The sequence below is a fragment of the Scophthalmus maximus genome, chromosome 3 (assembly GCF_022379125.1).
Source record: "Scophthalmus maximus strain ysfricsl-2021 chromosome 3, ASM2237912v1, whole genome shotgun sequence".
NCBI classification, from domain to species: Eukaryota; Metazoa; Chordata; class Actinopteri; order Pleuronectiformes; family Scophthalmidae; genus Scophthalmus; species Scophthalmus maximus.
In genome coordinates this window covers 4,132,450-4,146,235 of record NC_061517.1, presented here as the reverse complement: position 1 = coordinate 4,146,235, position 13,786 = coordinate 4,132,450, and the positions used below count along the sequence as shown (strand labels likewise).

Genomic DNA, 13,786 nt, shown 5'->3' with positions numbered 1-13,786 from the left:
TTTTTATACTCTGCACCCGTATTGAGTATCTTCAAGCGTTACTGTAGCTTAAACTTTAGATTGATAACCGCTCAGCACAATAGGGCTACACCAAATGTTTAGATTTGCTCTTCTTTAAAGTTAGAGGGCTCATTGGAAAACATTTCATACAATTCCCATTATTTAAAGAAACAGGATCTTTTACGTCTCAAGCTTAAGCCAAGATCATCAGCATCATCGGGGTTATTTGGGAGATAGATAGATAGATAGATAGATAGATAGATAGATAGTAAGACAGACAGACAGACCCCATACAAATATAAAAAATATAAGAAATACAAATATAAAAATAAGTATAAGGAATATAAATAAATAAAAAGAATGTACATAATATTAGTGCAGGTATGTGTAATTAGTTACCAGTGATGTGCCTAAGAAGCTGGTAACAGGAAGGTGCAAAGGTCGTAGGAAAGACACCATAGTAGAAAAGCAGAAGAATAAGTCTTGTGTCATCTGACAGCAGATCCAACGTCTCCTGTTCTCCTCCGTTGTGCAGATAATGTCAAAGTCGGCGCCGACGGTTCCGTCTTAACCATCACCGGCGCTCGCCCCGCCAACCACGGCGCCTACCGCTGTGTGGCGAGCAACCCGTTCGGCATCACCCACTCCATCGTGTCACTGATCGTCAAAGGTGAGTAACGTGCCCCGGGGACAAGGGTTCCCTCCAGTGGCCGATCGGAGACACAGCCGCATCAGCGTTGTGCGTCTGTGCTCTCAGAGTCTCCTGTGGCCACCGTGACCCCCGTTGGACCCGTGCAGATCAGGCTGGGCGAGCCCATCAACCTGGAATGCCAGGCGACGGGAGAGCCACGCCCCTCGGTGTCCTGGCACAGGCTGGACAGCAACCGCAAGACCATGCTGAGCAGCCCCGTGCCCATGGAGTCCAACGCAGTCATGCAGGTATACTGACACACCTGACCTGCAGAGCCGTTGAACTCGAATCCATCGCACTCACGTTTGAAATTGTTTCCGTTGTCCCCTCGTGCAGATTCTGGTGGCGCGTCCAGAGGACAGCGGCACGTACGTGTGCACAGCTCGCAACAACGAGGGCTCCGCGGAGACCAGGGTGGAGGTCATAGTGGAGGGGGGCTCTCAGCTGCCGTCAGTGCCCAGGGCCTCGGTTCCTGAGCCGCTGATGATTGTTGTGGAGGGACAGACGGCGACGCTGCGCTGTGAGGCCCACGGTAATGGCCTGCCGGAGAAGTCTCAACTGAATTCGCTTGAACCCTTTTTTCTTTTGTCTTCTTAAAAATCACCTAAAATGGCTTTTTCACAAATGATCTGAGCCCGAGAGTTTAGGAATTCGACCTTTCGCTTTGTGTTCTCCAGGTTTCCCCTCACCAACGGTCACCTGGTCCAAGCTGCGCTCTCCTCTCCCCTGGAGACACAAGTTGGTGAACAACAGCTTGGTGATGCCCAACGTGGGCCGGCAAGACTCCGGGGAATACATCTGCGGTGCCACCAACAACATGGGCACCGCGGAAGTCACCATCATGCTCGATGTAGAGAGTGAGTGTTGTGTGTGTGTGTGTGTGTGTAGGGGGGGGGTTCTATTTACTGACATTAACTCAGCTTTATTGTTTATAATTTTCTTTCCGTCCCATCTTTAGCACTTCCCTATGCCACCTCGGTGCCCGACGATGTGGCTGTGCGGGTCGGGGAGGTGATCCGGTTGCAGTGCCTGGCCCACGGCACTCCTCCTTTGACCTACACTTGGACCAAGCTGGACGGGAGCCTGTCCCCGAGGGCTCAGGTGAGCGGCGGGGATCTCCAGATCAACCTGGCCACCGCCGAGGATGCTGGGAACTACAAGTGTGTGGCCGGCAACAAAGTGGGCAACAGTGAAGTGGTGGCCAAGGTCACAGTCCGATGTAAGTTTTTGCGGATTAATGTATTGATTTTGAACGACGTTCAAAGGCACGAAACACGCTTCCTCTCTTCTGTAAAAGCAACATGAAGACCCGTCTGTGTTGTTTCCGCCCGCAGCCCCTCTGGCCGTGCGCGTGTCGCCCCAGGTTGATGTGAAGGCCCAGGGCAGCGCCGTGGAGTTCACCTGTTCGGCGGCAGGCGGCATAGAAACCAAGATCGAGTGGCTGAAGGAAGGAGGGGCCCTGCCGCCAAACCACCACGTCAAGGATGGCGTGCTCAGGTGACCTATGATAGGATTGTTTGGATATGAACGATGTTAAAGGACCAAGCTGTAACTTTTTGCATGTTGCCGCCATTAGCAATTTGTATTAACGAGTATTCATCTCGAAATGAGCAATATCATTATTTTAAAACATAATCTGTATTGTTGATATTCTATATTATTGTTTGTTTGTTGTGAACAAATCACTCCTTTCTTTTTTTGTAAAAGCCTAACGAAGCATTTGTCTGCGTCTGCACTTTCTGACCTCCCTGCCTCGGGAGGTTACTGAATATGTCAATCTTTAAACATAAGTCGCAAATATAAACTTTAATATAGCCTACAATTTTCTTTAAAAACGGGCTAAATGATTTGGGCGTGGTAGTTTTTTGGCAAAAGTTACTCAAAGAGGAGTAAACAGCACATTTGAGAGGGACTATTTCCAGCTGTGGACTTTAAGTATTTACAGCAGCAGGATGATCTACACAGGCAATAATTGTTAGTCGGGTCAGTTTGATGTTTGTTTTGGTCTTTTCATGGAAGTTGTCGACCATAAATTTGCTAAATATTATCAGACATACGCTTTAAATGTGCTAGAACATTAAAGGTCTGCAGACACAGCCCCTTAAATGTGGATATGTAAAGCAAGAACTGAGCCATGGCTCGTTGTCCTGTGTGTAACCGAACGTCTCTCTGCAGGATCGAGAACCTCGAGCAGAGCAACGAAGGCGTTTACATCTGCAGAGCGAGCAGCGTGTACGGTCAGGCGCAGGACACGGCCAGACTGACCATCCAAGGTCTGTGACGTTCACAACAAATGTACCAGATGTATGAAAAGAACACTCAGCCAAATGTAACTGCTTCTTTTCCCCCAGCCTTGCCTAAGGTGATGATCAACGTGCGCACCTCGGTGCAGACTGTGATGATCGGCAACTCGGTGGAGTTCGAGTGCCAGGCCGTCGGCGACCCGGAGCCCACGGTCCAGTGGAGTAAAGTGGGCGGGGCTCTGCCGGCCCACATCATGGTGACGGGCGGCATGCTGAAGATCGAGCGGGTGACAGAGGCCGACGCCGGGCAGTACCGCTGCACCGCCACCAACGACGTGGGCTCAGTCCAGTCCCAGGTCGTCCTCAACGTGCAGTGTGAGTAGATACACACACACACACACACACGCACGATGATGTATCACAATGGCTTTGTCTTTTAAATTCCTGTTTGCCTCTTTGCGCAGCCCTTCCTCAAATTGCTGCACTGCCAGCAACTAAAGAGGTGACGGTCGGATCTGATGCGGTTTTGCCCTGTGTGGCTTCAGGATATCCTGTTCCTGAGATCAAATGGTCCAAGGTAAACAAGATATGTCGGTAACTTAAATCTAAAAAGAAAATCGGTGTGGTCTGAAATGCTGGCCAACTCCTCTGGCTATATATACATACGTCTGCATTAGTTGACGCTGACACTATTTGTGATGCTGATTGCGTCGCATCCCTCCGTCTAGCTGGAGGGAGAGCTCCCTCCCAAGTGTTTCCAGGAAGTCAACGCGCTGACGGTGCCTGGCGTGACCCACGAGGACTCTGGCACGTACGTCTGCACCGCCTCCAACAAGCAGGGCAAAGTGGAAGCCTTCACTACACTTCAAGTTCACGGTTGGTCCGCGGACATCTGGCAAAAGGTCTGGGCAGGGACATGTACAAAATTCATGCGTATCTAACCGTGAGGTCGCGTGCCCTTCCTCAGAGAGGGTGATGCCGTACTTCGCCCAGGAACCTCTGTCCTACCTCACCCTGCCCACCATCAAAAACGCCTACAAGGCTTTCAGCATCAAGATCAACTTCAGACCTGACAGTGGCGATGGTAAGGGAGCACAACCTTTAATCCCCCACACAATGAAATCGTGCGGTGTCATCATTTCTTTTTGTTCGACTGTATGTTGTGTGTACTGTGTTTGTCCTATTTCCTCATGTATAATTTTGACTGCGTCTTCTGTCCCCTTCCTCCTCCTCCTCCTCCTCCTCCTCCTCCTCCTCTCACCCACATGGTGGGAAGGTCTCATAGCGTACGCTGGTGAGTGTCAGTGCTTGAGGTCCAGCGGAGCTCAAGGCTGATGTTGGCAGTGCTGCGTTCCCATAATGCATCCTGCTCAGAGCAGATTCAGCGGCTGCGAAAGTGATGCAGTATGGTGCATGGCCTATGATGTCGTTTTTTGGATATATATATCTGTACAGGCTGTTCGTGATCATGGTCACAAAACCACTTTCAGGAGTATGACGATCACCGGCTCGGTCACAGATCTACTCTGTCAGCTTCTCCGCTGCCTGTAACGCAGCACTGCTGCCTGGTGTCCCAGTCATTTGTGTGATAGAACTATATAAATGCAATTGCCACGCGCACGTTTGTGTACGTTTGCTGTATTTATTTAAACTGCAGTACGGGGCGACAACTCAAATAGCCTTTGCAAGTAGTTGCCGGCTTTTTAAATCTACCCACGGTCGATGCTTTACATGTGGAAGCATGACGGCAAAAATAAAAGATGTTAGTAATATTGACAATGTAGGATTTTCTTTGGTGTTTGGATTTCGATAGCAAGCCACAAGTTATTTGCAAAAGCTATTTGACCGAGACGTATTCAGAGACATGCACGGCTCATAAAAGCATGTGAAATACATCCAGCATGTGGCGAGAGGGAAAGAGAAAGACTGGTACAGTACGAAGTGTAGCAGCGAGGTGCTCGCGACGTGGCTTTGGTTGGCTTTAAACTCGCCTCACCATCGCATGCTGCTTCACCGTTCAGCTTCCAAAGAGTTCCTCCCGTGTGTGAGTTTACTCCCTTACGAACAATGTCCATCCTAACAAGTCACACCCGCACGTACTGTACGTTTACAAATATGGAAAAGTCTAAAAATCTTGATTTGGAAAAACTGGTTTCAAATTCTTTATCTTGGGTTTGCCTTCCTCCAGATACTTGAAGATTCGACTTGTTTGAATTAAAGTGTAGATTTATTGACTTATTACGATGGATATTATTGTAGTCTGTACATTCAGGATCACGTTTCGTACAAATCCTCACCAGTCCTGTGTTTGTGGTGAAGGTATGATCCTCTACAACGGCCAGAGGAGGACGACAGGGGCCGACTTCATCTCTCTGGGACTTGTGGGCGGTCGCTTGGAGTTCAGGTGAGTTGAGCTCCCCGGACTTAGTATTTGATCAAAAGCGTAGCGGAGCTTGGTGGTGACCATCGCTTTCGAAAAATCTGTGGCGTTGTCCCAGGTTTGACGTGGGCTCCGGCATGGCCATCATCCGCGACCCCAACCCCATCAAACTGGGAGAGTTTCACACCGTCGAGCTGTTCCGCAACCTCACCCTGGGCTACATCGCCGTGGACGGAGGGGAGCCGATCAACGGCAGCTCGCAGGTGCTGCAGGCGGCGCCAATGTCCCGTCATGTAATGCGCAATTTACAGCAATTCAGTGAGTCACACGGTGGATGCTCATCTTCCGTACCTCCCGCAGGGCAAGTTCCAGGGCCTGGATCTGAACGAGGAGCTGCATGTGGGCGGTTACCCTAACTACACACTCCTCGCCAAAACCGCCGGCATCAAGACCGGGTTTGTCGGTAAGACATCGCTCTAGCGCAGAAACACAGTGTGGAGTGAATGCTTTTGTGTGTGCGATGACTTGTCATTGCTGAATATTGCTGCTGCCCCAGGCTGTATCCGTCAACTGGTCATCCAGGGTGAGGAGGTCATCTTCAAAGACCTGGACCGCAGCTCGACCGGCGTCTCCAACTGTCCCACCTGCAAAGACCACCCGTGCCAGGTCCGTTTTTCATCCGCCCACTCCACTGGAATTTGTTGTGACCGGGTCTGCGTTCATAACGAAGCCCTGTCCCGTGTGTTTCAGAATGGCGGCCGGTGCGAGGACTCGGACGCCAGCTTGTATAAGTGCGGCTGCCCCAGGGGGTTCACTGGTAGCAACTGTCAGCACCACTCATCCCTGCACTGTCACTCAGGTACATCTGTAAAGCAAAGAATTGACTTTATACCGTTAAATAGTAGAAATGGCCTCTGACCCTAACCCCTTTGTTTTCTGTTGAACTCCCACAGAGGCCTGCGGAGCAGACGCCACGTGCATCAACCGGCCCAACGGCCTGGGCTACGACTGCCGCTGCCATCTTGGCAAGTTCGGCAAGAAATGCATGGACGGTAAGACGGAATACCAGTTACCCTCCTCTTCCCCCTTGGACACTTTCCACGAGGTAGAGGTTCGACATCAGGAGAACTCTAAACGTTGGTGCATTTTTTACTCCTCCTTCTCCATTCCCAAGGGGAACTGGTGACCACTCCTCTGTTCGACGGGGAGGAGACGTTCATATCCTACCCTCCGCTCACCAACATCCACGATGACCTGCGCGTCGAGGTGGAGTTCAAGCCGCTGGACCGCGACGGCCTGATGTTCTTCTGCGGCGGGAAGAAAATGAAGGTGGAGGACTTCGTGGCCATCTCCATGGTGGACGGACACGTGGAGTTCAGATATGAACTGGGCACAGGTAAAGCACACGACAGCGCGCGGTGATAATGTTGACATGAGGCTTGTTTGCCGCCCATTACAACTACTTCCCTGTGTAAAAGGTAAACTGCCAGAGAGACAGTCAAATATCCGTGGACCTGTGTCCATTTTCAGGCCAGGCGATCCTTCGCAGCCCCGAGCCCGTCTCCGTGGGCCAGTGGCACCGAGTCGTGGCCGAGCGGAACAAGAGGGCCGGCCACCTGAGGGTCGACCAAGGCCAGGTGGAGAGGAAGACGTCCCCGGGAAAGGCCCAGGGCCTCAACATCCACACGCCCATGTACCTGGGAGGAGTCCCCAAAATGGACATCCTGCCCAAAGCCGCCAATGTCAGCGAAATGTTTGAGGGCTGTATCGGAGAGGTGAGATCAAGTATTAAATACGGGAAGGATTTTTTCCTGCATTTCCGGTGGCTGAGACTTGTCTGCGCTGCCTTTTGTTCGTAGGTTTCCATCAACAACAAGAAGGTGGATCTGTCCTACAGCTTCACAGAGAGTAGAGCCGTCCGCAAGTGTGTGGACAACAGCCCCTGCGACCGCCGGCCCTGCCTGAACGGCGGCCACTGCATGTCGAGTGCCGAGTACGAGTACCAGTGCCTCTGTAAGGATGGATTCGAAGGTTGGTGCTCGACGCTTTCAGAGGCACTGGACGAACGCGTAGCAGGAGTCATAACTGGCAGGAAATGCGGCTATCAGCAGTCTGTGTTCGGAATTATCTGCACAGCATAGGTGTTTTCATCTGTATTTACCCAAGACTACCTGCTTAGAAATACACAGTTCAGTTCCAGGCACTAGTGAATATACTGTGTGGATGCACTCAGGATATAAAACGTAATGGGTGACAAAAACAACTCAATAGTATCCATTTAAAGTCAAAAAAACAAAAAAAAAAACAATCTCCAGACCGTGTGAACTCGCCCTGCCTTTGGTGTGAACTTGACCCTTGACCTTTCACCCCTGAGCCATGCCCGGTGTGTGACCCTGCAGGCGAGCGCTGCGAGGTGGTGAGAGACGCGTGCCAGAGCGACGTCCACTGCCGGAACGGCGGCAGCTGCGTCGGCGGCCAGTGCGCGTGTTCGCCCGGCTTCGCGGGCGTGACCTGTGAGGAGAGTAAGTATGGCTCCAACGCCATGGCCACGTGTGAGCAGTGATCAAATCCAACTCAGAGAACAGCATCACACGTGTCATGGTTTTGTTTTTGTAATTTAAAAAAAAAAACATACCTTGTCAATTTAGAACGATGCAAGTTCAGTAGCGGCCACTTTACGTACACCCAGAAGAAAAAAAAAAGAATCCCATTTGACCCGCATTCTTCACAATATGAAGCCCCCTCTGAACAGCAGACAGCATTGCAATGCATGCTGGGAGGGTTAACCCTACATGTGATTATTACGTGTGTCTCACCCCTGCGCTCTCGTGGCTATATCCTGCACACACAGGCCATGTCTCCAGCTTCCCTGAGGCCCTGTGGAATTTGGAAGCTAGCGATGCCAATGGTACAGTATCTCCCCATTCAGTCTGCCTGAAACAACCGTCACTAACATGGGGCGAGGTGGGGGGTGGGGGGGTCCCAAGCTCGACCCGAACTGTCTATCAACCTAACACATGTTCGCATCATGAGAAAAAACCAAACATGTGCTCAACTGATGAGGCTCTCATCCCCATTGGAAAGTTGGGAGAGGGGAATTCTGCATCTATGATAAGAGGTGAGAGGACAAAAGCCTGCAGCTGGGAGGTTGTTTTTTTCCTCCCTGTGCATGGACCTTTGACACCATTTTTAAAACTGTCGAGATTAGAATGTGGAATTCCCCTCGGTTTCCTTTTCCCCCCCCTGTCATCACGTCGACGCCTGTAAGGCGGCTACTCACAACGTTCAAATCTGTCGTTTTCCGTCCTACTGCCAAACTCCCTGTCTGTGTGCAACAAGAAGAACGAAACAAAAAGACGATTGTACTACTGAGAACATTAAAACTGCTCACACTTTGCACTGTCACTAACATCTTCCAAGTGTCTGTTGAAAGCACAGTCGTCGTATTCATTGCACTACATTAATGTGTCATTTGTGCATGGAGTCATGCGGTCCAAGTGCGTTTCGGTCCCCGTCTGTGTGGAAGGTCAGCGGTGGTGTGGAGTGTGAGAGGAATGGCAAAATAACTCTGGTTAGCCTGCATCATGGAGCTCGGTTGGAGCTCGGTACTTTGGTTTGTCGTTTTGGTTTTGAAATTGTGGATTTGTCCGCGGATGCAGGGCACATGATGACGTTTAGGATATCTCATTTCACATATGTGCTTAAAGAGCGCCAAAAAAAAAAAACAACAACTAGAAAACACAAGATAAATTCAGCATTATCAACTACACAGCAATACATCTATCTTAAGTTCTTTGCAAGCCATAAGCCCCCATAGTGAAACTGTAGCGGCGAAACAGATTCAACTGAGCAACGGTTTATATCCTACATATACAACTTTTTATTTCTTGAATGTGTTATTTCTTTCTCTCGACGTTAAACACCAGCAAAAAGTAGATTGTGTCTAACCCAGACTGTCTTATCAGGGTTCATTCCGTTCTTTCGCCACCGGAGGGCGCCATTACTGCGAGGATGAACGTGCACAGCGGCCGCGCTACAGTTTGGATGTTGTTGCTGTATTAATTTGTATTTTTTGCTGTATTTTTTTTTCATGTAGATTCACCCTACCAATATGCAGCTCACTTCCACGACAATGGATACATCGCCCTTCCTAAATCAGTTTTCCCGAGAAGGTACAGTGTACTTTGCTCTTAAAAATACCTTGTGTATTATTAGACGTTAATGCATCAACGCTCACATTACTGGGAATTGTTTTTTAGCGCCCATGACTCGCCAGAGACCATCGAACTGGAGATCAACACCAGCTCCCCCGAGGGCCTGATCCTGTGGCAGGGTGTGGTAAGTCCTGGTCCTGCTCACGTCTTCAGACTCAAAGGACTGAGCTGTATACGGTTTAACCCCAATCTAAACCCAACCCTCCACCTCTTAATCCTCACCCAAACTGCACATCGGCACTCCTGATCTTCATCTGTAAACCAGTGACATGCATCCATCTTCTCATAACGTTCTTTCTGTGGGGGGGGGGGGGGGGGTTTGGATTTGCATGATTACATCACTGACACCGCACCGTGTACCGCGTTGTCTTTTAATTCCCCTGTTCCATTGGCTGCCGCGCCGTCCAATTGGTAACTGGTGCCACCGAGGCCGTGGCGTGTCGGCTGCGAGTCTGTCTCTATCTGACACCACTAAATGAGTGCATGTGGCTTCTCTAACTCATCCTCCATCTTCCTCAGGAGACCAATGGCGCACGCAATTTGCGAAAGGTGCATGCTGGTAAAAAGGTATCGACTCAAACACGAGACACTTCTCCTTGTTCATTTGGCATGTATATCTGGTATCTGGTGAACCACGTGATTTGAAACAAAGAGATGGCTGTGTTCAATGGCCCTCTTTAGTCATTCTTATTTTGCATGTAATGTTTGATGTCACACTCAATACTGTCGGGAATGATCTGACTGCATTGCCCGTTTGCTGCTATAGCACTTGGTGTGAAAAAGGTATTTGCAGAGCAGCTGTTCATTGGTCAGTCGTCAGTCTTCCTCGGCCGACTAAACACATTTGTTCCCAGGAACTCGGGGAACACGGCAAAGGCAAGGACTTCATCAGCCTGGGTTTGCAGAACGGACACCTCGTTTTCAGGTGATTCAGCCCTTCAATTATTCTTTTTAATATCTGCAGTATTTTTTCATTTTTCCCTCTCATATTAATAACCCTAGTAACGCTGATCATCTGTACAATATCCAGTTACCAGCTGGGCAGCGGAGAGGCAGAGATCTTGTCCCGAAAGTCCATCAACGACGGGAGATGGCACAAGGTCACTGCAGTCAGGTACGATTAGGTCTTATATCCTCTGGGTCGCTGGTCTTACACTGTTTTTACAATAATTTTGACATTCCATCAATTGGAATTAGTGAAATCAACAATGGCCCAGTAAACTGTACCAGGATCTCTTTTCAATGGAATACAGTCGTGACTTACTCGACTTGTTGAATGCACATGCTTCTTTGCTATAAAATGTTGGTCGTGAAAAGAATCTTTTATACATAGCGTGAGTTCTCACATTTTTTAGTTTGTGTTTAATTGTTTCTTGCTTTTTTTTTGTGTGCAGAACTGGCAAAGATGGATATATCCAGGTTGATGGAGGAGCCACGCTGCATGGACAGTCCAAAGGCAAAAGCCTCATGGTCAACACCAAAGGCAGTTTATACCTTGGTGAGTAGAGTGAAAGTTCGGAGTCCTGCACCAAAATATATGTATTATATCTGAAATAAAACTTCACGGAGAAGTTCACATTTCCTGTCTTCATAACATTATCTCCATCGTCAAGTGCAGTTTGATGATGTGTTGACAAAAATATTTGGACTTAATATTTTATCCGTTTCGAAGCTTCAGAGCGTATGAAAGATTTCCTCACGACAGAAACTCGATATTCTGAGTCGTTTGTTGAAAGCTACATCCGAGAACAACATTGTCTCCAAAAACTGTTTTGGGGTTCCAAATGCCTGAAGAGAAAACTGGACGTTTATTGTGTGTGTGCGTGTGTGCGCGTGTGTGTGTGTGTGTGCGTGTGCGTGTGTGCATGTGTGTGCGTGTGTGTGTGCGTGTGCGTGTGTGTGACAGGTGGAGCGCCGGACATGGCCGCCATGACGGGGGGGAAGTTTTCGTCAGGACTGACGGGCTGCGTGAGGAACCTGACGCTGATGAACGCCCGGCCCGGACAGCAGCCGGCCCAGGCCATCGACCTGCAAGCGCACGCGGCCCACGGCATCAACGTGCAGCCGTGCTCTTCATAGACCACACACACACACACACACACTCACACACACAAAGAGAGACTATGGAGTGATGTCCCACACACACACACACACACACACACACACACAGCAGACTCACACAGAGACTTACACACATAGAGCCCGACAAACTTGGTGCTACCAAAAAAAAAAAAGGAAAGAAAACAAATCAACATGTCACCACAGGATTTTCTTTATTCTCTGTGTGCAGTTAAACCAAAAAAGAAAAAGAAAAAAACCAGGAGAGAAATTGAAACGACATTATTAACAGGTCTTCTCTCCCTCAGTGTTGTATTCTCGATGAAGGACTATTAACACGGGAGAACCAGTACGTTTACATACTTCCAGCAGTAGTGTTAGTCACGAGTCAAGAGTCAGAGTAAAACATTGTTAGGCCTTCTACGACGGCTCAGATCCTATGGAGTTGGAGATGTTTTTACAGCACTGAATTTTTATTTATATACATATGAATATATATATTATATTATATTTGTGGGGGGGAAACATGCAAACTAACCATAACTGCTCTTCATCTTTTCCCTAGAGTTTATTCTGGGTTCTAATACTGTGTGTCCAGGGCTTTTTTTTTTTTTTTGTTTTTTGTTAAATAGGCCTGACTGTATTAATACCTGAAGACGTTCAGGCCTTCTTTCTTCACTTCTGTAGAGGAACCCTTTATTCTTTTCTCCCTCTTCTCTTCGCGCGCGACCACGCTCACAACGTTCGTCGGCAGTTCTCTTACCACGCGCGGCATTTGAGTTTGATTTGGCGACGACGGGACGCGGTTCTGTCGCCTCCACAGCCTTGTATCGATTGAGTAGATCTCAAAAAGTGAAAAGGGTGCACGGTTTTTTTGGTTTTTTTTATGTGTGGTTGTTGAAGATATTATTTTATGTGTAAACAACGAAAAAAAAGGAAGAAAAGAAAACTGCCAGTCGGGTAGAAGATATCTGTCTCAGCTGAGAATGAATGAGCGTGTATGCTGAGTAGATTGTTATTGTTATCTTTGGTTATGTATGTCGCAGCCCTTTTTGCGATTGTCGTAGGTCATAGGCCCCTAACATGGAGTCAGGTGTGTGTGTGTGTGTGTGTGTGTGTGTGTGTGTGTGTGTGTGTGTGTGCAGGGGCGTAGCACTGGGGGGAGAAAGGGGACAGACTACCCAGGGCCGGGGGGGGGGGGGGGGGGGGGGGGGTTGTTTGTTTATAATGAGTGTTTTCTAAGTAATTAGTGTCATAGCGTAAATTAAAAATTGTCTGAATGCGTTCGTGTATTTCAAAAAATGGCAGAGGATGTCCGAGGGCCCTCTCTCCCGTTACCATCACGACTCAGCATGAGAATCCGTCGTCTGGCCCACCAGGATTTGGGGCTACACCCCTGAATGTGCATGTGTGTGTGTGTGCGTGTGTGTCATCGTCCCACTCCGAACTGCCCCAAGACGTTTCTTCGTTGTCAGGTCTGGTGGCGTTAGGCCCAATTCCGTGAGCCGCGGCAACTCCGTGGCTCTGTCCGGTTGTGTCCTGAGCCGGCAGCAGGACTCGGTCGTGTCTCGGCGGTGATGCGGTGGGCGACTCCTGCAGCTGCTGCGACCGCCGGGTGTGAAGCTCCAGCGCGACGAAGCGTGCTCGCCCGCCTCCACGGTCGACCACACCGCGACAACAGCCCTGGGGGTTCGCAAACACCCTTTTTGTTTTTGTTTCTTAAAAGCAAATATTTGTATCAATATTCTAAAAAGGTGCGCACTATGCTTTCACTTAGAGTTTTTAATTTATTTTATGTTTTTTTTTTTTGCTCCTTCGCCTCCTTCGCCGCGCTTTTGTTTCAATTCTGCTCTTCTAGAACACTCACAGGAGCTTTTTAATCTCTTTTCATTTCTGGTTATTGTGTATTGCCTCCCACACCCCCCTTTGCCGCCCCCCCCCAACATGTTTGAATACGGCCCCCTCTCCTCCGAAGTTGCTCAGAAATCCCCATCAAAAGGTTAAATATGTCAGAGTGGAGCTGTTTGGTCCAATGGTTTGGAAACTGGTCTCATAATTCACCTGATGGAGAAGAAAGAACGATGAATGGATTATTTATTGTCACAGTGTCTGAGAAGAGCGGATCCAAACTGGACTTTCATTCATACACTGATGCACAGTTGGTCTAGAAAACTGCCGCCGCTTTTTGTTTTCATGCCAC

The 13,786-nt window shown here is 49.0% G+C and overlaps 1 protein-coding gene across 12 annotated transcripts in view; it reads left to right on the top strand.

Moving 5' to 3' along the window:
* The window catches only part of hspg2 (heparan sulfate proteoglycan 2), an 85,245-nt gene extending 72,733 nt beyond the window's left edge, over positions 1-12,512 (top strand). For 8 of the 12 annotated variants that reach the window (XM_047331291.1, XM_047331288.1, XM_047331294.1 and 5 more), the window contains 30 exons: positions 536-670; positions 758-939; positions 1,028-1,223; positions 1,369-1,548; positions 1,650-1,910; positions 2,026-2,188; positions 2,867-2,964; positions 3,043-3,309; positions 3,399-3,511; positions 3,663-3,810; positions 3,902-4,018; positions 4,211-4,228; positions 5,254-5,338; positions 5,433-5,577; positions 5,675-5,777; positions 5,871-5,980; positions 6,065-6,173; positions 6,268-6,366; positions 6,489-6,710; positions 6,845-7,089; positions 7,174-7,345; positions 7,714-7,836; positions 8,166-8,222; positions 9,411-9,486; positions 9,574-9,652; positions 10,048-10,095; positions 10,383-10,453; positions 10,559-10,642; positions 10,923-11,026; positions 11,435-12,512. In XM_047331291.1, coding sequence (XP_047187247.1) covers positions 536-670; positions 758-939; positions 1,028-1,223; positions 1,369-1,548; positions 1,650-1,910; positions 2,026-2,188; positions 2,867-2,964; positions 3,043-3,309; positions 3,399-3,511; positions 3,663-3,810; positions 3,902-4,018; positions 4,211-4,228; positions 5,254-5,338; positions 5,433-5,577; positions 5,675-5,777; positions 5,871-5,980; positions 6,065-6,173; positions 6,268-6,366; positions 6,489-6,710; positions 6,845-7,089; positions 7,174-7,345; positions 7,714-7,836; positions 8,166-8,222; positions 9,411-9,486; positions 9,574-9,652; positions 10,048-10,095; positions 10,383-10,453; positions 10,559-10,642; positions 10,923-11,026; positions 11,435-11,607 — 3,983 coding nt within the window. In that variant the 3' untranslated portion in view covers positions 11,608-12,512. The remainder of the gene's footprint in view (positions 1-535; positions 671-757; positions 940-1,027; positions 1,224-1,368; positions 1,549-1,649; positions 1,911-2,025; positions 2,189-2,866; positions 2,965-3,042; positions 3,310-3,398; positions 3,512-3,662; positions 3,811-3,901; positions 4,019-4,210; positions 4,229-5,253; positions 5,339-5,432; positions 5,578-5,674; positions 5,778-5,870; positions 5,981-6,064; positions 6,174-6,267; positions 6,367-6,488; positions 6,711-6,844; positions 7,090-7,173; positions 7,346-7,713; positions 7,837-8,165; positions 8,223-9,410; positions 9,487-9,573; positions 9,653-10,047; positions 10,096-10,382; positions 10,454-10,558; positions 10,643-10,922; positions 11,027-11,434) is intronic. The other 4 variants (XM_047331287.1, XM_047331290.1, XM_047331289.1 and 1 more) reach the window with 4 other exon arrangements.
* The last annotated feature ends 1,274 nt before the right edge of the window (positions 12,513-13,786 follow it).